At 39.6% G+C, this 25,661-nt stretch overlaps 1 protein-coding gene across 1 annotated transcript in view; it reads right to left on the reverse strand.

Annotated features, from left to right (window-relative positions):
- RAB11FIP2 (RAB11 family interacting protein 2) overlaps positions 1–16,557 on the reverse strand; it is a 35,458-nt gene extending 18,901 nt beyond the window's left edge. Inside the window, exons 1-3 of the mRNA XM_072870527.1 lie at positions 15,431–16,557; positions 3,348–3,790; positions 2,177–2,639 (exon numbers count right to left, since the gene is read on the reverse strand). Coding sequence (XP_072726628.1) covers positions 2,177–2,639; positions 3,348–3,790; positions 15,431–15,783 — 1,259 coding nt within the window. The 5' untranslated portion in view covers positions 15,784–16,557. The remainder of the gene's footprint in view (positions 1–2,176; positions 2,640–3,347; positions 3,791–15,430) is intronic.
- Between the last annotated feature and the right edge of the window lie 9,104 nt (positions 16,558–25,661).

The raw sequence follows: 25,661 nt of genomic DNA on the forward strand, positions 1-25,661 counted from the left end.
AAAAATTAAAAATGGGTTCTATTCAACAAATCCTCCACAGATAAAAGGTAAACTTAAACTGTAAACTTATTAAATATGCACATTTTGTATTAGTTTCTACTTCAAAAGAAAATCATTGTACAAGACACATTTGAAAGAAAGTGAACTTATTCTAAAGGATTCTCACAGAACATAATACTGGAGCATACAAAAATCGAGAGCTTCTAATTTAAATTATTGCATGCTAGGTATTATTCCATAATAGCTGTCTTATAGAAAAGGTCAAAATGTTTACTGTTTTTGGCTTTTTTAAAAAATCAGAGTATCTATTTGTCTTATCAAAAGTTTATGTTTACATAAAAGTCAAGAACTAGTAAAAGAGACTCACACAAAGAGGGGGAACAAATGACTAGAGTCCTTCTGAATGGGCACTGTGATGAGCTTTTTAATTACAAAATAAAGAAAAAAAAAGTCCATCATGATTACCGTTACAGATTTATATTTATCAAGATCTGCTGCATTCAAGAACTTCAAAAGATTTCACTACTTATATCTAGCATCTGCCTGAATACATTTTTTCATTTTAAAGAAATTAAATGCTATGTAATTTTAATTGTTATTTAAATTACTTCTCTTTAAAGGAGCTTATTTAAATGGAAGTTTAACTTTTGACAAACCAAGCTACATTCTAACCTTACTCTAATCTAGAGAAATCCTTTATTAAATAAATAATATTCTAAGACTCTGTCTGTAAACATGTTATTTAAGACACTAGGAAATGACTTGACTCCTAGAAGATGCTAAGAAGATAATTCATTGAAGTCTGTATGAGCTTCTAGCAACTGAATCTTTTCTATAGCAGTTCCATTTCAGTTCATTTATCTAATTCACATCCATGATTAGTTTTGTTGAGAAAATGATTATAAGTTTAAATCAGGAGTGCGTGCATTCTAACCTATGAATAAAACTGAGCTGGGATACAATAAGATCAATCTGTTTTAAAATCTTAAGAACAAGATAACAAGAAACAAATTACTTTTTTTTTTTTTAAAGAAAATACTACTGTGCCATTAATTAAGGAATTAATAGAGAGGGAAATGGCAAATTTGTTAGAACCATGTTTTCCATTTAAAATGGTGATTTATATTACAACCTTAAAATTCCAGTTTGGAGCATTTTAATTTTAAATTCAATTTCTACCAAATTTAAGTCATTAAATAGAAATGAATCATTACCTTGAAAAAAAAAAGGACTGCTAATTTCTGGCATTAATATACAGAAAAAAAATGAGAATGCAAATGAATAAAAGTTAAATAACTGCTTAGATATTTATCTATTGGGAACAGTATATGTGGTATGTGTGTGTGTATATGTGTGTGTGTGTATATATATATATATATATATACACATATAAAGAGAGTGTGTTTTCCTCACTAGCAAACAAAAGCCAGAAAGGAAACAAACTGTGGGATACGCTTTTTTTTTTTTTTAAGGAAAACAAGTTAACTGTTGATAGACAAACAAAGATTAAAATGGATTATTTAAATCAAAGTTTCTTATCAGCCCCTGTAACTTAATTCACTCTGCTTAGCACATAAACTGCTGCCTTGTGCAACAATTTGAATACATAGGAACTCAGCAAAGCTACAGTGAGCCAAATGAATTCAAGCGTGATAAGTGCCCATGTGGGTGCTCCCATTTAGAAACAGAACAGTCTTCAATTCTTGTGCTTTAACGTATAGAATCTAAATCTATTTTTTTCCTGAATGGTGACATCCACAGGATGTGTTTTCATTACTCACATTTTCTTCACTCTTTTATTTATTCCATTTCATCTTTCCCTTAGCCTTGAAGCCTTTCCCTCTAAAACCTTGACTTAGGGCAGTGTAATCATTAGCAATGAATGTTCAGTGAAAGCAGAAGACTTTCAGGAAGAACCCATTCTGAAGCACGAACAAGGTCTTCCACAAATGCAAGTACCCAAGAACATTCACAGTACAAATTAGTAATATAAATGTAACTTCAAAATGAAGTAAAAAAAGATCAAACTATATAAAAAGTTCATAACTTTTACTTAGAAACAGATAAGCAATGATATAAAAGTATATAAAGCACAAAGATTGTGTTCCCCAACACTTCACATTTTCATTTATATAACATGTTCAAGATATCAGATCAAAATACAGCAAAAACCTACCTTGAAGATGGCAACATGCTTGTAGGCTTGAAGTTTGTCATAAACGGATTAGTCGAATCATAATCAAAACTCTCCTGATGAGTTTCACCAAATGCACTAGGTGATTTCAAGTCAGTAGAACTGTCTGATCCCCCATTGCTAAGTTTATCTGACCTCTTGCTATCTTTTTTTCCAGTCACTCTTTCAAAAAGACTAACTTTCTCTTTTTTCTCTTTTTTAATTTCTTTTCTGATTTCGACAGGTTTGGAAAACAGACTTATGTTTTGATCCCATGTTGCTGGGCTTTCTTCAAACGGATTCTTCTGTCTTGGCAGCGTAGCAAATTTTTGGGGTAACGAAGCACTCACATTGGTAAATGGGTCATTTTGTGCTTCAAGTGCGGTTTCATCAACTGTGCTGTCAAGCTGGTTCATTTTAGAAGTATCAACACTTAATGTCCTTCTATGTGGAGATTTTAGACTCCCTGCAAACAATCTGTCATTAGTATATTATCAATGAGACACTATATCATAGTTTATGACATGCAGAGAACCTATTTTAGCTTAGGTCTAGAAGCTTTGCAATTGAGTCTCAGTTCAAAACACTGCTGAGTAACTAAGCTATTTAAAAAAAAAGAAATCAACAGCTGTGGCCTTGACTTCATGGTTCAAAAATGTTTATGGATAGACACTACAGCAAATTTTTGTTTTCTGTGTGAAAACTAAGTTCTACAAAGAAGACAGCTATGACTAGCGTGCCATTCCAGAAAGCGACAGTCTATAGCTGCATAATAACATTGAACAATGCAAAGTATTTTCAGTTCGTTGTATACATCAGGTTTAAAGCTTTGGTGATAGTTTTCAACTTTTTAAACAGACTTTTATTTTTCACAAGATGCTATTTTGCCTAGAGTTCCATCTAGAATGCAATGCTTCACTACAACATACTCTCAAATGAGGACATAAGAAGAAAAATGCTAAATTACCATACATTATAACCAATATAAGTTATTTCTTATGCTCAGAAACAGCAATTATGAGTTATCACCAACTAATGGAAGTGAAAAAAAAAATAGGCCAGCAATAATTCTTAACTTTTTGGCCTTGTAATTGCTTCATAAACTAAAGAAACGGACTTCTGAATGCTCTAATAGCAGTGAACTGTAATTATAATGGTCATGACTTTTACTTACCACCTTCATCAACCGACCCAAAAGATTCTAGCTGACGCCTGAAAAGATGAGAGTAGCCAACTGTGCTGGATTTCATTTTTTCTGAGGAGACGTGCGATCCCGTTAAATCTGACATCGAATGAGCTGAGGATAGCCGCTGAGGTCCCAAAAGGAAAGGTTTTTTTGGTTTTGATTTCATTTGTACTTCACCACTACATACCTCTACGTTTGCATCAGGTATGTGAGTACTTGGGATGATTGCAGAGGATGTATCTGAAAATGTCCCATCGTTTTTTCGACCCTTCATTTTGTCTTTTAGCTTAGCAAAAGGGGATTTGGTTTTGTCCTTCATTGACAAATCAAACATACTTGCTGTCATGTTATTCCTCATAAACTGAATATTGACCTTTATTTCTCCTCTGTCTTTAGTTCTCTTCCCTTGTCTGGACTCTAGGTGAAACCACCTTAAAGGAGAAAGAGAGCAAGTTAAGTTGTGTTTTCTGGAGGCTAGTCATTAAACTCTGGTTAGTTGGTTAATGTATCTGGCTAGTATAATTTAAAATATTAAACCAAATTCCATTCCAAAAATTAAAAAATTTCTGTACTGAAAAACTTTTTTGTCTATATTTGCTTTTGAGGAGAAAACTTAACAACTTAGCAAGCACGAAGCTCTTTGCAGTGTTCACCTATTTTGAGAACCAAAATCAACTCTGTGGAAGCTTACTAAACTTCATCAAAGCTAATGGGCTCACATGTGCTTCCGAAGGAGAATTTGTATCTAATGTTAATTATAAATACAAATACATTCTATTTTGCTATTTAAAGGAACACTTGATATTTTTCAAGTGGCCTTTATTTAGCCGTGATGCATATTACCTAAATGTATAATATGTGGCAAATATTTCATCTAGTAACCTTTTCTCCTTTGATTTCACTCAGGTTTATACACTAGCAAACATTTTCCCCCTCTGTTCCTTCCTTCTAACCACTGGTTAAGATTTATGTCAACTGCACTAGCACTAGCAAAGAAATAAATACCTGGGACCCCTGAATAGTCAACCATCGTTTCAGTTCTGCAGCTGCAACCCCTACTAATGTTGACAGTAACCCCATGAGCACCAGTGGCAGAACGGTGAGTGTGTAGGTGTATCTAACAGCCATCCCTTCTTTTGCGGGTCACCAGTAGGATTAACTTCAGAAATATTTCCACAGGCTTTGGAACCATGACATAAACCCCCTCTCCTTGAAAAGAGATCAAAGGTGTGATCGTCTGTTTCAAAAAGCCAAGTGTGCTTCTTTGCCAGGTCCAATAAAGGCTTTATCATTATCCAAGCATCTTATTCATTCCCTATTGTGCTCCATTGTTCCCACGGAAGCATCTGCAGAATTACGGCTCAATCTTCCTTCACCTAAATAAATGACTGACAGACAGACAGACAATCCCTTCTCCACACCCACCATCAATAGCCTTTTCCTATTTCAAAACGGGCACAAGGGCATATTTCAGATCCACCAGCTCAAAAGCAGTGCTCCAAACCCACTGTCAGGAGAAATGCATGCACACATGCTAGCACAACAGTGCATTATCACGATGAAGTAACTTTTGAACTGGAGACTAAGAAATGAATTTGCCTATCAGCACAGATGCAAAATTGATCATGCAGTTATACATACATTATTCAATACTGCCAAATACAGAAAACAAGGTCAGGAAAGGAGAAAAATAACCCTCAATTTCCTTTCAGATTTCATAAATATTTTCAAAGGTGACAGCTGAAATAAAATTTTCAGGCAGAGATACTTTTTTTGAGTTGAGAAAGTACTTCTAAAAGTGATCTGCCAGAGAAATAATGAAAGGATAAAGATATTATGACTTTTTAAAGGATAAAGTATTATGACTTTTTTTGTTGCTTTGTGATGTCCAAAAAGTTTTATATCCCATACTAAACCAGAATAATTAAGAAATATCAGGCCTTCTCTGTCCTGGCACTGGACAACAAGAATCCAGACCAGTAGATCCAGAAGTTCAAACCGGCAGGAGGACAATTAAACCTTTAGGAAGAAAGTTTTTCTTCTGTTGTGAGGTAACTTCATTTATGTATTTTAAATGAAATGCAAAACCTGAAATATGTTATGTGCCTGAAGAAGATGGATCATTTTTCCTTTTAGTTAATAACATTTCACTTCTTGGTAACTGATTCCAGAAACACTTTAAGTCATCTATAGAGTTGTTACAGAAAACACACACACAACAGAACCAAGAGTAAATCTTTTTTGTGATATATAATATTGCAAAAACTGGAAGACAAGATCGCCTACTTTCTTTAAAACTCTTCTCTAAAAGTAAATATGTTCATATATTCTCTTAAAAAAATAAAAACAATACACAGGCATAATGAGCAAGCCCTTGCTCAGACAGATCTTGCCTGTGCAGAAAAAAACCCCCAAACTGAAAACCACCCTGAAACTGAGAAAGTCCTCCCCGTGGTTCCTTAAGACAGACACTAAACATAAACATAAATATGAATAAGGCTTATGAGTGTTTTAAGAGACTTAATAGGCAGAGAGGACCTCACCTTTTGACATTCAAATTTAAAGGCTCAGCCTACACTGTAAGAAAACATATTCTCCTTCTCCCTCTTTTCCTCCCCTCACAGGTCTCAAACATTAATAGTGTATCTCTGATACGATTGCTGAATTTTCATATGTTTCTACTTAGGAATTACCAAAACTTTAACTGATGTATGACACTTGCTAACTTGTTTTAGAACAGTATCAAGACATAAATTCTTAAGCTTTTGCTGTGTGGAAGAAAGCCTTTTAAAAAAACCCTTAATTTAACTCAATTATTGACATTCTTATCATGAATCAACAACCACTCTGTGTCACTACCAGTACTCACCTGCTAACGGCATACCTCCGCAGACTATTTTGACATTCACCAGGTCTGAAGGAGAGAATTCCAGCACACAACTAATACATTGCCTTTGCAGCTTGTACATTTGTTTTCAAAGTAGACTTTGGAGAACTTGACACTAAAAATAAGTTCAGCTGGGAAAAAAAGAAACTCCCCTTACCCTAGGAAGATAACAGAACGGCATAAGGGACTGGATCTCATACCTGCTGGGACCAGGTTCAACACTACTACTGATTCCAACAGAATTTAATCATAAACTCTTTACTCCAGCAAAATTCCTCTGGACTTCAGTGGAATTTCTATTTGAATAATGATTGCTGGATCAAATCTTTGTATAAAAGACAGATATTTAATTTTCATAGGCATTTCAAGGAGGTTTCTTTGTTACCTTGGAGAGTTTATCTTGTTTTAGTTATAATGAACGTTCCATATGCTTCAGCTCATAACAAGACAATATGAGAAGCAGACTCAAATCATGATTTTCTTCAAATTCAAAGGCGAATAATTACTTTTTTAAACAGATGAGAAGAAATGCAGGCAATGCATTTGTGTGGAGCTGAACGTGAATGAGCAACTGAGTCTGTAAATGTTTCTTATTAGAATCTGTTTCTACAACACATGGGCGTGAGCAACAAATAGAAAAAACAGCGCTGTATATAATAGAAAAAAAAATTGGAAAATGAAGTCCACTGTTTTCAGATAACAACATTTGGGTCCTAAAATACTAAATTCCACTATACCACTGCCAATTTAAAAAATTGTAATGTATTATAAAAGCCAATAAAACTTGCTATTTTGGTTTTGTTTACAGTACTTTTAGCCACAATAAATGCTCCATTTGTCAGGCTGCCATGAGCTTATTCTATAGAAAGCCTGTACAAAGTAGGAAAATAGCCAATAACATACACGAACAAAACAGGGTGGCTTTTATGAGAGCAGATGCCCTTTTATTTAATAACCAAATATTACATCCAGTCTTGCAGACAGTCTTTATTTAAACAGACCTTGTACAAAGTCTGGCAAATTTTCCCAACTTCAAAGGAAGCACTATTGCCTTCTGAATCACATTCATACTTCTTGCTCTCACCTTCAAATGTTCTGTAGGACAACGTCCTCCATACACCCTCTAATTTTGACTTTTCCCCTATGGTTTCCATCAGAACAACCCTTGCTTCTTTTTCTCATCTGTTTTTGAGCGTGCTAATGGGCTTTGCCTGTCTTGCACAGGTTTCTGATCATTTTTATTTTGTAATATTATATAAATTGCCACTCTGTATGCTGACAATTTTTTTGAATACATAAAGAGAAGATCAACATTCAAGGCGGAACAGGAAAAATCCTGCTGACCAGTCAGCCCTGAAAAACTAAACCCCTATCTGAAGAAACATGGCTATTTTCTAACCATGACAAAATTACTCAATTTTGGCCGTACCTACAATTAGGGGTGGAAAAAGCAAACTCCCTTATTTCTAAGAAAGACAATAACCATCTTCTGCATACTATTAAAGTAAATTGTGTAGTATTAGCAGTACTGCACCTTTTACCTTAGTAAAGATAGACAGGAAGAGTGAAGAAGAAAACTGAAATAAGTTACTATAAATGAGCAAGTTACAAAATTCTGGCCTGCCTATTCCATCTAAATAGCTAGTGATCTACAAACATACTTACATTTTCAACACAATTTCTTCAACTGTTCTTTTCCTCCCCTTTTTCTGATTTCATTTTTTTCCCATTAACTTGGTTTTCCAACTCACTTTTGCTTATCTATTACTATTCTCATTGCACCCTTCATCCTGCATCCAACAAATATTTTGAAACCAGTATCTTGTTTCTTTTCTCCTAATAGAAGGAAGCTGATGTTGTCGTGTCTTATCCTCCAAATCTGCCACAGAATTTGACAGTTCCAAGTCTTAGCCCTCCCTCTTCTTTGAAGAAGCATCACTCAACCTGTTCTGCTAACCATGTAACAGTGAGCAGGATAGGTTGACAGTATGGGTTAGAAAAATAGTAACAGTATGGGTAAGAAAAACTACTATGTAATTTTAATTACATTTTAATTATATATGTAAAACTTTAACAGCCTCCAAAACCACTGGGATACTTGTCCACCAATTTCAACAGGAATTAGAAGTCTTCTAGCCAGCACATTCAACCTGTGCATGACAGATGACCTTCTGACCCCACCTTCTTGCCAGTGCTGAAGATGGAAAGTACTAAAGGAATTTTCCCACTCATTTTGCTGCTTCTGAAATAAGCCACTCTGTCTTCACTCTACCAGTAAACATCTATTGAGATGATCTAATTTTGCTTTGCTGAAATAATTAGATTGCACCCAAAGATTTTTGCAAAATCTTGATTTTCATTCACAAATTACTGAAGGAATTCTGCAAAAAAACACGTAATCATCACAGCATCCACAAGGCTTCTAACCGTGATTTTACAGGTAAAATCAGCAATCCTGATCCGCTAAGCAACTTTAATCTGCTACAGAGTGATGAGGAGAATTTTCTACACCAGCAGGTACTTCTAAAACTACCCCCATAAGAGACCAGCAAAATCCCAATGATAGAACGTGTCCATCAGCTGTCATGGGAAAGAAGTACTTCTTCATTTAGATTACTATGTTCAAGCTAGATACACTGAAAAAACTTGCTTCGCAAAATCCCACTAACATAAATATCCACAGCTAATGGATAAAAAAACCAACATCCAAAGGCCAGAACCGTCTAACATTTTCATTAGCAGCAAATGCACTTTGAAAAATGCAGAAGTATGCTTTGTGATAAATCTGCCAAAAGTCAGTAAGTAGGAAAATTAAGGCAAGGGGCTGACCACAGACTACATCGTGTATGAGGGGAAATGAAGAAGAAAACAGATTATTTATTAAAATAAGTGATGACATTCACAAAGATGAATACTATTACTTTCTGGAAGACAACTGAAATGAGATATACAAAGTAGAGTTTAAAAATAAATATTACAGAGTGACATTGTAACACCACAAAACATATGGGAACTGACACATATCCCAACACCCTTACTAAGGGGTTAGCTAACATCAGCTGGAATCAAAGGAATTAAGTGGTCTTAGTTGACTTATTATTTTGGCTAAAGACTATGTGTGAAAACTTTTATTTTAGAAACAAAAGAACTGAAGGTATGAGAATTAAGGCCAGTTATTTCACTTGAGTGTGTGCGCAAGCATGTGTGCGTGCACAGAAAATTGAGAAGTATTTCAATCCAGATGGCACTCAGACTCTGACTCAGAATTATGACTTATTCAGAGGATGTGCTTGCATTTGTTGTCAAAATGTAAATGCTGGGAATATTACTAGGTTATCTGAAAATATTGCTATAATCCCATAAAGCTACAACTGGGCACAACTTTTTGTTTTCCCCCATAATCATCTTTCTCTTCTGTTCCTCACTACTAACTTTCTTTGTTTGATTTTTTTTTTTTTTTACATTTACTGAGTGGTACCATGAAAGCAGCAGCACAAATCCGTATGGATCCTCCAGGATGCTCATTATTACTGCGCCTTTAACAAATTTCGCAGTTACTACTCTTCCCACTTTTGACTAGAGTGGAACGAGTTTTTTCTCTTACTTTAACCACAACATTTTGATAATTTCTGTTACAGCCTGCCATTTCCACTACTATTTAGTTTTATCACCTAAAATACATTTTTCTGGTTTAAACTAAATTTAAGACTCAAAAATAGTAAATAATGTTTAGAATGTGTTATGTTTTGTACAATTATTTTTAAAAAGGCACTATTCATTAACAAGCACTGAGTCCTTGACAGTCATACTATCTGTGTACTAGTAGTTGGTTGCTTGTTCATAATTCAAGTTGTATTTGAAGCCGCCTACTCGAGCGCCTGCCTCTTGCTTATGCTGCTACAGATGAGAAAGAGGACAGGGCAGAGGCAGGCGAAGGGGGAACCTGTCCATATCCAAGAGGGAGGCTGCCAAGGAGGAATTCACATTAATTTGGAGGAGGTCACACAATTTTCCTATCTTTCAGGAAGCTCAGCATCACTAAAGCATAAGTGCTTACAACACAGGGGTATTGATCGTGGTCAATTGTTAATTATTTTTGTTTGTTTGTTTGCTGAGAAGCTTGTTTTCACTATTTTATATGATCGATGTAAGCAGAGGAGAAGCATCTTAGATAAGGCCAAGATTCCTTCACTGTATTATGCTCAAATAAGCAATTTTACAACACTGCTGCAATTTGGGGGGAAGGGGGGACTGTTGAGGTATTACAGAAACCAGGAAAAAGGGGAATTAAGTCACAAATAAAAAATGTCTCCTCCAACAAAATCTCCCTAAGAAATAATAACTCTATCATCGCCTGCCCCCCTCAAATTTATAACATTCCAGACAAGTGTTGCATCTTAAATCAGCTTTCCTGGAGAGCTAATAAAGGAATGGACAATAAATAGCGTGGAACTAGAGAACAAGGATGAAGCAAATGCCAATGAAATAAGTAACATCAAATCATAGAATGGTCTGGGCTGGAAGGGACCTTAAAGATCATCTAGTGCCAACCTCCCTGCCATGGGCACGGACACCTTCCACCAGACCAGGCTGCTCAAAGCCCCATCCAACCTGGCCTTGAACACTTCCAGGGATGGGGCATCCAAAATTCTCTGGGCAACCTGTTCCAGTGCCTCACCACCCTCATAGTGAAACATCATGGTGAAAGCTAACAGAAACTTTTTCTTCTATTGCTGTGTTCATTTAGCACACAGGAGAAAAAAAACTAAGCACAGTCATTAAGAAAAACTACTGAAAAATACTTTAGTGAATTAAGACATATCAGTAAATGATTATTTTTTTATTCCACAATAATTCAAAAATTCATTTTGATGTTATGCATTGTGAGATCATCAGCAGTATTGAGGCAACTATGAATTATAACTGAATTGAAATTATTACAAAAATGTATATATGGTTTGAAACAACACACTCATTGATCATCATTTACATTTAAACTGCAAGAGCAAGAGAGGTATATTTTTTCTGCAACAGCAGACCAAAAAAATTGCCATGTATTTCTCAGGATGAATTAAAAAAACCCACAGGATTTTACTGCAAAAAATAAAACCATGTCAGAAATCTAAGATCTGAAAACTCATGCTAAATATACTTCCAATAAAGCAGTATCTCCCAAGCTTTTTGAACCATTAAAAAAACTCAATAAAATCTCTCAGCATCTGGAGCCTAGATTTCAACTCTGGAGAAAAGAGCAGAAGAAGCAAAAGAGCCTGTCCACTTCCAACTACAGCAGAAATGCCAGAGACACAGATTTACAAAGCTAGCACAGTGTGACGGGCACTTTTGCACCAATACACAAAGAAAACGAACTAGAATCCTGCAAATGCTTTGGCTGAGGCTTCAGGAAGAGACCTAGTAAGGGACCATCTGAGCCACATCTGGATCTAACCGATCCAGGAATTTTCACTTTTGAGAATTCGAAAAATCATCGGTTTCAGAAAGAAAGAGAAAGGACATTGTGTGATGGTGCGTACAAAATTTTCACTATCAAATTATAGTAAATATACTGCTTTGTTTCATTAAATATTGTGTGGAATCAAGTTTATTAGAACACAAGATGCACAAATCCTGTCATGAGGCCTCTGCCTGAAAACTTTACTGCAGAGAGAATTTTTCTTAAGGTGTGACAAATAACAAAAAAAGCTATACAGAGAAAAGGATTATTTTTTCCTAACATAATGTTTCTGAAGCTGCAGTGAATTTTTAAATTTATTTCTTTCAAATTATAAAATATTAAATTAAAAAAAATATACAAAAAGCTGAATGTCACACACCCCACGGTCTTCCTAGGAATTCAAAATCAGCTGGTAGCCTTCACTTCTCATACCTCCTTACTAAAAAAGCACTAGGGAATTGCTGACAGGGTTCAGCATTGTGCAGAATATTAAATATCTTTTTTGCAATACCCTGGTGACTCTTGAGTCTGTCTCTTACAGCACCATATGTACAGCTGTGTTGGAAAGAGGAAGCTATTAAATATATTAAAAAGTAGAAATATTACCAATAGACACTTCATCAAATAACTGGATCTCATTCATCCCCAAACAAAGCAAGAAATGTTAAGGTTACATCAACATGAGAAAATAACTCTGGATTTAATAACACCACAAGCCTGTTGAACATATTTGAAAGTAAAAACATTGCTTAATAAAACAGATTAGTGTTTCTGAAACAATGAATATAGCTTTCAACCATCAGAATGCTTTGGTAATAAAGACATTGGACTTGGTCTTGAAAGGCACTGGGTATCTCAGTTCCCACACCATAGTCACGGCTAGAAGGTCTTCAGGTCCAAATATATTACCCTTAGTTTACTGCCAACACAGGACTAGGAATATTTTGTATCAAAAAGGATTTAATAAAAGGAAAAAAGAAAGAGCGCTTTGTTTGAGATCGCATTTGCAAATATATTCTTGAAAGTTTGCCCTCCTCCCACATACATGTACAAATATTGCATCCACATCTCCAACTAATGCTTAAAGGAGTCAGCAACAACATGCACGCATTCCACGAAGGCATACAAGTAGAAAACCCTGATAACTTTTCAAAAACATCTAAACGCTTAAGGACTCTGAATTATTTTTTTCAAACGTGAGTTTTGAAAAGTACATTTTCTAGGTTTCTAAGCACCTAAAGACACTGACAAGAGAACTGGACTTTCGGTGGCTCTTATCTCATAAGAATTTAAATTGACATTGAGTATGTGCTGCCAAAACCCCACTAACCTCCAATCTGCACTTTTACACATATATAAGACTGCTACAAGTGCGGCTGTTTGGCTCTAGAAGCCTAACACCCATCAACTTTTAATAAGATTTGCAATCTTAAATGCTCGAGTAACTTCTGAAAATAGGACTTAGGCTGTTTGTAAAAATTTCCCCATAGGCCCCCATCTTCTGCAGTACAGCTCGCAGGCAGAGCGCAGCTTTCTCAGGGAGCCCTGGTAATTTCAGCGGTGGTCTAGGGAAGCACCGCTGCACATTTACATAGTGTGAGTTCCTCTCTCACACTTCAGAGAAAGAAATGAAAAAATAAAGAACACTTATGAAGCCCTGCTAAGCACAACTTAATATAAAAATTCTGAAGAGATCTGAATGTTTATTTAACTATCACAAGGACTATGTTAATTACCCCACTTACAAATTTTTGCAATAATTTTCTAAGACTTCAATACTACTTTTGCTAAAATTGCTGCAAAAGCATATGGTTCCACAAAGGGAAAAGAGCTTTTGTTACTCACAATAACACATTAATAACTTACATATTTTCCTCCAGTTTCTGAATACATATTTCTACCTAGGCTTACAAAGTTTTTACAGTTAGCAGCATCTCTACTTCATTCATTCACCTTTTTTTCTGTAGAGCAGCTAGGTGTTTAAGCTAAAGTAGTTGCCTATGACTTGCAAGATAATTACAACTGATGATTAAAGAATATTTAAGATGCATGTCTAAAGAGCATTGAAACTTCTTGAATCAAGTGTAAATAGAAATTAAGACCCTAAGGCTACAGGCGTTACCATGTATGGCATCAAGATAACTGGTCTGTCCTTAAAAAGATAAGCAATTAAAAAGTGTAATACTTCAGACCATGAACCCACAAGAGATTCTGCACGGACATGTTGTTCCCTATCACATGGTTAGTGAACATACTGTTTTGCTAAAAATTTAGTTTACAAAAAAAAAATACCAAACACCAGGACAAAGACAGCTTTGACTTGTCTTTGGTGCTCCTTCAACCTCAGCCACTGCACATAAGCAGGACCAGGTTTTGAGATGGTTTCTGCAGAAATAGTTGTCTGATCAACAAGACCTGGCTGGTGTTGCTGTACTGATTTCTGCCTCCAACTGCCCGCTCCAACTCTGCTGGAGGTTAACACCTCCCCAGCATGCTCAGTGACAGACAAACGATGCCAGCCTCTTCGTCACTTCGATGCAAAGTCCAGCATCTTACCATAGACCCACCATCACCAACAGAAGAAATACCAGACTTTAATTTTAACAGCTGAGATTTGGGCACAGGAGCCTTTCTACTCTACTGAAGAGACACTAGAGGAGGAAAGGCACCTGGGGCAGGAACTTTTTAACCACTGCAGAAAGATTTGTCAGCACTTACACGTCACTGCCTACATATAGCTAGCTTGGAGGTCTCCATGCTGTTCTTGGACTACTTCTGTGGGACAAGCATAGCTAAAACAAACACAAACCATGCAGTCACAGGCGTGCCTGCAGTACGCTTAAACCTACAGTTTATTCCCATACACTTTGGGGGATAAATTACGCTGGTACCAGACATCTTCGTGCAACCATGTCCTAACTAGAAGTTATAAACAATTTTACTAATTTAGTTGAAAAACCCAGACATTTAGATACGTTTACAGTTTAGCCTAATAAACTGCTGTGATGCTTATATTTTTTCTTTTTTTTTTTTGCATTCCAGTGCCAGAATTTGCTGGCAAATGGCAATTTTATTCGACAAAGGCTTATGTAGGTAATGATGGAGGCTACTACAACAGCAGAAATTTCTCTTCAGTCTTCTCTGTTGAGGCCTGCTGTACAGAGCAGCCTGCAGGATTGCGGCCTAAAACTAATCAGGATCAGAAAAGCACTGTGCTGCTGTGGTAAGCCTTCATTAAGTCACAGTTCATTGACCACTAAAACATAACTATAAAATATTTAAAGACACTTGGTTGCAGCAATTGAAGGAAAACATTTTTAAAGAGAACGACACCAGGCTTCGAGGGAGTCCGAGTCTCATACATGGTTCCAATTGAGGTAGGAGTTGAATGGGGATATGGCCCTGAGCAGAACGAAGAAAAATCTTTAGAAAAACACTGTAATGAGTCCATGTTGCTCACAAGAATTTGTCAAAAAATGTTAATGTTATTGACAGTCCTTCCCTGTGCAGGGCGACCACTGTGATTACAGTAAACTTTTCTCTGGAAGAGGTCAGGCCACAATGACATAACTGTATATGTTAGGGCCTTTGAACACGCCACAGAAGAGAGAAACATCCTAGTTTCATTTCAAAGTACGTTGATAATAAGACTACTATTCCCCCCCCCCCCCCCAAGTGCAAGTGTACCAGGAATACAAATTATAATTAAAAAATCCAACCATCACTTACTCTGTTTTCCTTCTTTGCTTGTCCTCAAATATATCATTCAGACTTATCGCCACCTGTCCCAAAAACTTGTCCAGCCCCACCAGTGACCTGTGCATGACAATCAGGTACAGGATGTATTTTTCTGGATTCTCCTGCATGAGCAATCCAGGGAGCTCGAAGGAGGCCTCTTCTTTCCAGACGGGATCCAGGGTCTTCTCGGCCACCGAGGTGGAGTACTTCTCCTTGCCCAGCTGTATGATGGTGTAGGCATCGTTGCTGCCATTTTTACCTTTTGGCTTCAGACCTTTGGCTTGGAGGACCGTAACTTGCACGTGAGTTGGGAACCACTTCTGGGCTTGCTCTGCTAACATCATCTTTGAAGATCGCAGCAGCAATAACGAACACAAAGTCTGTAAGTCTTCGAGTTACTGCGTAAGGGCACTTACGGCGGAGACACCTGTCAGGGGCTCAGCGTGGTCCTTCCTCCAGCGCTCCTCGCCGCGGGTGGCTCTCACCAGCCCTCAGGTTCCCCCTCCCCACGCAGCCCTACCTGCGACTCCATGGCTGGGGGCGGCAGGGTCCCCCCGCAGCACCGACACTACTCCCCTCCTGCGCCCGGCCTCCCCCCGCCCGCCGGCACCGCTCCCCCCCGGCCGCTGCCGCCGGCCCGGCTCCCCGCCGCCCCCAGGGCATCCCCCGGGCAGGGCCCCTCCGCCGCCCGGTCCGGCCCGGCCCGGCCCGGAGCGCCGCGGCCCCCCTCAGCGCGGCCCGGCCCGGCGCGGGCCCCGCAGGCCGCCGGCGGCCTCCCCCTGCCCCTCGCGGCGCGGTGCCTCAGGGCGGCGGGCAGCGCGGGGGGGCCTCGCCGCCGCCCCGCTCCTGGCGGGGGTGTGGGGCCGGGCTGCCGCGGCCGGCGCGGCCGTCTCGGCGCTGCCCTCCCGCCTGCCTCAGCCTCTCGCCGCGCTCCCCCCCCGCCGCCGCCGCCCGGCCTGACGGGCCGGCTCCGCCGCTTCCGCCTTCCCCATGCTGCCAGCGGCGGCGGCGGCGGCCTCCGCGGCGGTCAGAGGGCAGAGGGCAGGGTTCGCCCCCTCCCCGCCGCCGCCGCCGCCGCCGGGGCGGGCGGCCGCCTCGCCTCCCCTTGCCCGCCGTGCCGTGGCCGGTCACCCGGGGTAGTGGCCGCGGAGGGCAGCGGCTACCGCCGCTGGGGGCCCCCCCCTCCCGGCGGTCCTGCCCGAGAGCAGGGCGCGGAGAGGCCGGGTCCCCCCGGGGGTAGCGGAGAGGCCGGGTCCCCCCGGGGGCAGCGGAGAGGCCGGGTCCCCCCGGGGGCAGCGGAGAGCCGGGCCTCGGGTCCCCTCCCGCCCGAGATGGCTGTCGCGTTAATTCCTCACTGTTTGTACTTCTAGAGGGGAGAGAGCTCGCTCTCTACGGGAGCTGTGGGCAGGAGGGAACTTCTATAGGCATTATTAACTAGTGTTATGTGAAAAATATTACTATTATTGTGTTCAGATTAATGTTAATTATAACAATAGCGATAACGTAATTAATATTGTTAGTATTATTAATTATATTTAGCAAGGGAAAGAAGCCCCCTTCCGTTGTGCAGCAGAGGAGGGGACGCGCAGGGCGGGTGGCGGGGCTGGCTGCCCACCTGTGCCCCGGCGCGGGGGGCTGGCGGGGGCTCGGGGGCAGCCGTGGAGCCGGCCACGGACTCGTGCTGCCGTGGAGGAAGCTCTCAGTCAGCCTGTCCTGCTGCCAGCCACTTTGGGAAGTTCTTTATTTCCCACCCCATCCGCCCGCCCTGGCAATTCTGTTGGATTTAAATGAGAAAGCAGAAATAATTGTCAGATGTTTCGAGGACACGTAATTTTGTTGGTGGTACGCCTGGAGGCTTCGTGTGTATGTGTGCGTGTATGTGCGCACCTGTAAGCGGAGTCACAGGTATTAACTTTGTTTCTACAAAAAAAGAAGAGAAGCCCACGAGCAGTTAGGGTTTCAAGGCTCCATATCCCACCCCCAAAAACCATAACAAGCGGGGAAATCAGCAGCCAAGTCAGATAATACTTCATCCACCAGCCCTCACTCATGAGTCCCCAGTCCAGGGCTCACGGGTTAGTGAGCAACAAAAAGCTTGGGAGACCTTCTCATACTGCTGAGACCTACAGGAAATTAAAAAGTTAAAGCTGAAGGCCATTAGGGAGAGTAAAGTATGATGCTGCCCACAACACTTAATGCTGAGCGAGTTATTGTCCAGGGTCAGAAAAGGTTGGGGATCACCGGTCTACACATAGTCATTAGTCTGAGTCCCAGCTCACATTATCTCTGTACACAATTTAAATAAGTACTTAAATGACCCCTAAGTTTTGACTGGGAATGATATTTATCTGCGTGCTGGGGTAATTAACACAGTGCTGGCACTTCTTTCCTCTTCCACATTGTATCTGATTTTTGTTGATGTTGCAAAATAGATGGTCCAGTTGGAAATGATAACTTCAGAACATGTCTTGGGATCATATTTAGTCCAAAGCATGTAAATGGATTATCTAGGGTAGTAATTTCTTAAAGAGTTATAAATGCTATGATTATCTGCCTTGGTTTGTATTGGTGAGATACTAATGGTCAAATTAAGGCTGCACGTCAGCTCCTTGGGATAAATCACCATCCCCCTCACCTAAAAATCACTTCCCCTCCTCTCCAGCTGCCAGTGTCCCACATCCTCAGGTATCTTTCCCAAATGTTTCGCAATGAGTTGTCAGCGAAGCTCGCAGGGTGAACTGCTGTGCTTGGGGGAAAAGTAGCAGTGTTTCAGGCTGGAAGAGCCAGGAGGGATTATGGTGACAGTGTTCTGCAGGAGAAGTAGGCCATGGGGGGAAGCCACGGGGTTCTTGTTGGAAACCAGGGAGACATATGTACATCACATTATTTCTTAAATGAATTGTACCACATACAAATTCTGTTTTAATAGAATATTCTTCATTGCACTAAATCGAAACCAAGCATGATGCACTCATCAAATCAAAACAAGAAATTAATTTTAGGTAGGCAGAATGTATTTATTTAATCAGAAATTTAAGTCAAACATCATGTCTTGCATGCTGTGTCTTAGGAAAAGTTTTATGGGTTCTTATAACAGGCAGGGTTTGTGCTTTTTCCTTGTCTTTTATTGGTATTCTATCATTTCTTATTATTGTCTCTTTCTAAATGGGGTCTGACTGGAATACATATGCATGCAGCTGAACAGGGGAAGGTGGAAGAACTTTTGTACCTCGCATACAATATATCAATACAATACCCAATCTGCCTTTCCTGCTTTCAAAAATAAGCAGATTATTAGTCCTCTACCCTGTACGTGCAGTCTGGCATGTGAGAAGCAGAGCGTGGAGCCTTTCTCCCTTTCTCATGTCTCTCCTCTCTGCTCGGCTGGTGGAGCAGGCATTGGGGAGATGCCCTCTCAACTCCCCCACCCCTGTGCTTGAAGGGAATTCTGCTCAAAGGTGCACCAGATATATTTTATTCCCTCTTACACCCCTCTAGGGTCAAGTTGCAATCCGGCCTTTTGATTTCGTTCTCTTTGGAATAGAGACATTGTCATCTTCTTGAATGTAACGTGCGATATAAATGACAAAACATCTCAGAGAAATAATGATATCTCCAGCAACACAGTGTCCCCTGGCACTATGTTAGAGCATTAATCCAGAAACGACTCAGATTCCTGCTTACTAAACCACCGTCACTGCTCAGTGGCTGCATGCACTGTAGGTTTTGCTCATCACTCTCCATGATTTAGTGAATATTCTATTAGAAAATCCATTTTGTTTTCTATGCACCATTTTGGCTATGAGACTGTACTGTTCCTTTGCTTTTGCTTTTCCTCCCCATGTTGAGACCAAGCACTGTGGATGCAGGACAAACAGTGCGGGAATATCAGTGGTCATTAATATTAAATACTTTGCCTTAGCAGTACAGTGGGAATGCTAATGAGGATGACTAATCTTTGAGAAACCATTTTTTCTGCCTGAATTTGAAGTGGGCACTAACCAAACAACAGTTCACGTGGGGAAGGATACCGTGAAGCTGACAGAAGTGATGGATAAATTCTGTTTTCACTGTCTCTTCGCTGATTAGAATAAGCGGACAAAAATAGATACAAGAGCAGGAAAGTCTAGGGACTCTGAAAGAGATAATTAAAACTCAAATGTCTCCTGGGTAAAGGGCGGAATTTTTCTTAGATTGGGTTTTGGCAAGATCTGTAATTCATGCTTTCTCTGTGAAAAGGACTTAGCGGCTTTTTATGTATCAAGGTCATCATATTCCTTCTTCTAGCTAGCTCACGTCATCAAAATGCTCCTTAATCTCAGAAGTTTATTGATTTTGAGTGGTTTATTTAGGAAGGAATAGCTAAGTGGACTAACAACGTGACAGAAGAGAGGGACATTATCTACAAGGAGAGGGGGTGTTGGAGCAGCCCCAGGAGCGTAGTACAGCTAGCGCAAGTCAGAAACGTAGAAACAGTTTCCCAAGGCCAGAGGTTCCAGCTTTGGTGGCTTTTTCTTCAGCAGCAAGAATTCTGGGCTTGGTTTTCTCAGCTGTCTTTCTCCAACCCTACACAGGTGGTGGGAGGACAGAGGAAAGGGACAAGGCAGAGAACGATCCAGGAGCTACCATCCTCAGAGAGAAATCCTTTTTACCACAATATAGCGCTCAAGGGAGCTACTTTTGAATGCAAGCTCCAAATGTAACATTTTGAGCTCAAAATCCTCTAAAAGAAACAAAACCAAGGACTGGAAAATTCGTGATAGAACATCCTCAGAGTGAGTGGACTTGGACGGAAAACACGATACAGTGATGAGAGCGACTTTAAAAAATGATTGTTTATCACAGAACAACAGTGGATATCTATGGTGTATTTATTACGGAACGTTAATCCTCATGTGTGCCATCTATCTCTATTACACATTCTTCCAGGCATTTCTGGCCCAGGAGATCTACATTGTTTTTTAAAGAGGGAATTCCAAGTATTATGGTGGATTTTTTTCAATTTCAGTAATTTGAAATACCCTCTCAATTCTCCCTCCTGAGCCAACGGTACATCTGATTAAACATCAGGCTTGATATTCTGGCTGCCCTTGCAAAAGAAAATGCAAGAAAATCTTTTCGCCTGTGCTGCTGAGACAGTTCCATCTTCTGCTTCTCATTTCCAGTTGCGTACTTGCTAAAGAGGATCAGAGCAGTTGTGCTTACAGTGGGAAACTGTAGCAGATCATTTGGTGATTTAATTTCTCCCTGACTTCTGTTTATGAAGTAGGAAGCATTTTGTTATTTTTTATGAAAATGCTATCTCTTCTTTGAAATTATTTGATGAATAATTCTTTGTTGGCAGATCTCGGGCGACGTGTTTGTTTGAACATCATGTAGTTGTGAGGCACAGGCTGGTTTTGTCTAGACACGTAACGAGCTCCTGCTTTCTGCCTAGCTGACTAACTTTCAGTAGCTGTTGCAACTGTCCAGATTACACGTTTTCTGGAGAGACTATGCAAATTTTGAGACTGAACATTGTTGTCTGTTAACTTTATCTTAGCTGCTGTTATTTTTTCAATTAGTGACTTCTTCAGGAATTCACTAGAATTAATTGCTTGCAGAAATCAAATAGCGGGGCTCAAACCCACCACTGTGGATTGGAAAGTTTTTCTCAAGCTACTGTTTTTGTCTGCTCTCTTAGTTTGAGAAGAATTCATGAAGTGGAAGTATTTTGATATTAAAAGCTAGATGAATATTCATCATGTTTCTGTCCTGAATCCAAGTTTTGCATCCCCAAGTGTTCATGGTTTTCTAAGGCCGGGTGAGCTAGGCACTGTCCTGCTCTGCTTGCTCTCTTTTACCTTTCACGTTCACTCTTATGGAACGTCTCCTCAGAAGTACGATCTCACTCTCCAGCTGTCTTTGGCCTCAACACTAGGGCTGAATCCTCTCTGATAGCTCTTGACAGCCCTACACACACCTCACTGGTACTGAGCTCTTGGGTACTGCCACTGTCATCGCTTCTGTGCCGTTGTTCTCTCTAGCCGGGTATGGGTTTATCCTCCCCTCTGCTTAGGATGCAATTTGTGTCTCCTCACCTCATTCTTTGCTGGCTTTCTTGCATTATGGCAATAAACAGGATCATACAACAAATAGCGAAGGAAATGTGTCCCTAAAGAGGGGAGTGGGGTCTTGAAATCGGGCAAATGTCCATGGAATTGTCCGTTGTTTTGATAGAAATCCAGTACTTTTCAACCAGAAACCTGGAGTCACAGACACATTAGAATTTTGTGCAGTATCAGACTTCAAATAAACACCAGGTACCACTAAGAGTGTTGGAAGCATCATCTTTTTTGTTCATTTTTAGCTGAACTTGTTTCACAGCCTTTCAACACTGTCATCCATTGTGAAGGTCAAAGAGGCTTAAATGCTGTAAACCAGTCATCAAATGCTATAATTAAACTTGCCAGTCATCCAGATTTGACCCAAACTGCCTGTGTCTCAAGATATTAGTCAGGTGTCTGGGTTAGATTTCAATTCAGTGTTTTAAAGACATGAAGACACCTAGCTCTCAGCAGCTTTTGCACAAATCGTAAGCAGGCAAAAAATTTTGCTCTTCTGTCAAAGCATCCCCATCATGGAAATTCCTTGAGCATTTCTAACCTGAAATAGCCATGGGATACCTCAGGCACACTGAAAGGCCATAGCCCTGCCCTAGACCTGGTAGGATTCAGATTGTCATCAGCAATACCTCCACAGGGGACGGGACCAGTCACATGCAACTCTTCTAAAACTAACCACTGAGGGCTAGATTCAGATTCGCCATTGGCTCTCCTAAACCTGACCCTTAGAGAAGTACCTGTTCAAAAATCATAGAAACATGAACTGGAGCTCCAACTAGAGAGTTACGTTAGAAATGGAAATCAGCTATATGACATCTATATTCAGACATAAATATGCACATTCTTTTCTCGTTTTCAGTACATGTCCGATGCTTGAAGGTCACAAACAACTTTTATGCACTGGAAATGGACATAAATAATATAAGGAGAGTCAAGGATAATTTTGCCATCTCTGCAGAGAATAATCTTTTTCGTGCTTGACAGAACCTAAGAAACATTAGCAATAGAAACAAATGACTTGAAAATTATGACTTTCTTTCTGGTTTCCTAATGAACTAGCTGGGGAAAAAAAAAAAAAAAGATTTTTATCATTGTCTGAGTATGAGGTTTCTTCAGAGGTATTTTTCCTGGGTTTAAATAACTCATGCATTTACTCTCTCTTTATGGGTCTCCAAGGATCGCAGAGGCCATTACCTCAGAAATTACCCAGAGTTATCAACTCTCTTAAGGAGAATCTCAGCAAATACCAGAAAATTATGTCCTAAAAAAAGTTCTAATAATGGAAGTTCTGAACTCCTCTACTTCTTTTTCTTCCCTAGGACTTCAAAATGCTCTACAGGACCTACACATTCAACATCAGTAGGCTGCCATATGAGGGCAGACAAAAGGGAATTATTTGCAAGAAGATTAAATTGTTATACTTCCATCATTGCTTTGTGTACTAAGTTAGCAGTTGCAGCAAGCTGGTAAAGTACCTATCCACCTTAAAGCATAGTGTGCTCCTTGAAAAGAGTGAAAAGCCCTCCTTGAAGTTTGGTCTTAACTAAAACAACACCTTTAAACTTCCTGCTCATTTCCAAGACTTTTTCCCAGGCTTAGACGCCCCCCAAATTTCTTCCTAGGGATTTTCTCCTACCAGAGGACTACCTCATGTCTCTTCTGTTGTTGAAGGGTCTAATGGAATCCACCTGCAGCACTGAGTCGGCTGTGATTAATCTGCAGTTAACTGCAGGGTCTCAACACCTCCTGTGTGTTGGTAACAGGAGAACCCTTCTTCCTTGATGATACAAAAAGCCAAAAAAAAAGCAAAATAAAATAACATAATGTAAAATATTTTAGGAAGGAAGGATGGTAGATGTATTTGTTAGACTTAGACTTAACATGTCTCCTTTCAAGTCCTGGTAAACCAAGACATGGATGTTCTAACTCTTCACCCCACATTGCAGAGCTGGTATAAAGCCCAGAACAGTATTTGGTATTTTGGGAGAATTTTTTTCTCTTGCTGAGTTGATGAATAATTCAGATTTTATATCATCTTTGCCTCCTAGCAATATAAATTTCAATTTGGCTTCAGCAAGGTCTTAATATAAATATGTGATTAGAGAAGGAATCTAAATTAAATTGCTGTAGTTAAGTTTTATGTGCGTTAAATGTATGTACTCCAAGCACTCTTCTCCAATGTTACTTACAACCCTCCTTTCTTTGAAGCATGGTTTATTCTTAGAAAACTCAAGCTGCTCTTAAAATTCTGCTCCCAGTAAAAGACAAATTAGATAAAAACAACTTATTGAGATGAGTTTGCAGAGCTCATGCAAGTAGACATGGAGTGCTGCTTGACAGTCTTCTATGCCTTTTTTGTAAGAATTATCCAATACCTAGTCATATAACAGATAAAATTTCACTTTTCCAAAATATGTGGAGTGCATCTTCTTCCCAACACCAAAAGTTGGAAGGATTGTGAGGGCTATGGGAATACTGCACATTTATTTTGGCACTGCCTAGTGCTTCAAGCATCCTGGAAATCAGCACTGGATATGTTCTCATAGTCTGGATGTAAATTAGCCATATGTGCATTAGTGGCATTATTTACAGATTGAATTGTGCAACTATACTGAGGGCCTTAGATAAATTATTTCTATATTGGGTCCAATTTTTGCTGTCATTTACAGTAATATAAAGCTAGGATCACTCCATTGAAGTCAGTGGGGTAATTACTTTGAATTTTCTCCAGTGTGATGGAGAGCAGAATTTAGCCTCTGATTATTATTTGCAGCTCTGAAGCCCTTTCCCCTACACTAGAAATCTACTGAGTCTCTTCTGTCACCTTGTCCACTATCGCTTTAGAATTGTGCTGAGAAAATGTACCTGCACATGAAAGCAAAGCGATGTAGTCAGATTTAGTTCTTTTTGGAGTTTGCGTAAATAAAAATGAAAACAGTTACCTGGTGTTACAGTCTCTTGTTGGATATATAGCTTTGCTCTTCATGCTCCTCTGTCTTTGCTTCTAAAAGAGGAATTGCCGTGGAAGTTTGCCACCGGCGCTCTCTGGTTGAGCCTCACCAGAAAAGTCAATACTAACAGTGTTAGGATATAGATGTCACCCTCTAAGCTTCTTCACCCACCACTTTGAATGGACCTACTGTTAGCAAAAGTGATTTGTTTTCTTACTTTGGTCATTACCTTAAGGTTTTCACTGTATCTTCATGGCTTAAACCAATTGTGCTCCCTCTTTTTCCATTGATATTTGACAGCATTGTCTATCTAACTGTGAAAAAGCAGTGAATAACAGTAAAAGCCCTCTATTGCAGCTCTTTTGAAACTCCCATCTGCTAGAAGCATATGAAATCAAAGATGGAGCATACCAGTCTCAATAGAAAAATAGAAACCATGCTAACACATCAGCAATTGTTCTCTAGAAACACTCTCACTGATGTTGGAGTAAATATGATTGTCCATGTAGGAACACAGATGTCTCATCATCCAGCAACATATGATGTTAAGGCATACCAATGTTGGATGCAACTTCGTAGCTGTGGTTCAAAAGCTCATGTAAGAGGAACACACTGGGGTACTGGTTATATCTTTTTCAACTCAGTATTTCTAATGAGAAGAAGATGTCTGAATGTATTTTGTGTAAGTTATAATCACTTGAAAAAATGCATTAGCAGGCACAGGTCTCATAAGTGATTTTAAATCATCTCCATATTTTGTTTTCCTTCAGCTTCTCCTTTGTTTCTTTGCTGCTGCTCAATCTCATTTTTTCTCTCCCCCATACTACTGCAACAGCATGTCCACCTTCATTTACAGTGATAGAAAAGGCTATATAATTAAATGCTCTACTTTGGCAATCAGATGTTCTAGCTGATTAATTTATGTCAGGATCTTTTGTACAGTGTTCTGCCACTACCTGGGTCTTTCCATCCCTAGTGATAATATCAAGAGGTCACAGAAATTTTTAGGTAAGGCATTAATAATTGCACCGTTGCTGGGTTTGAGCGGCATGATAATGCCTAGAGAGTGCTGACTAAAGGGGCACAAGAGTGACATTACTGTGCAAATAACCTTTACTCAGCAAAACTCACAGGCAGTTGTAAGTAAATTGATGGGATGACTTAAAT

This window comes from Ciconia boyciana, chromosome 8, assembly GCF_034638445.1.
Source record: "Ciconia boyciana chromosome 8, ASM3463844v1, whole genome shotgun sequence".
NCBI lineage: Eukaryota > Metazoa > Chordata > Aves > Ciconiiformes > Ciconiidae > Ciconia > Ciconia boyciana.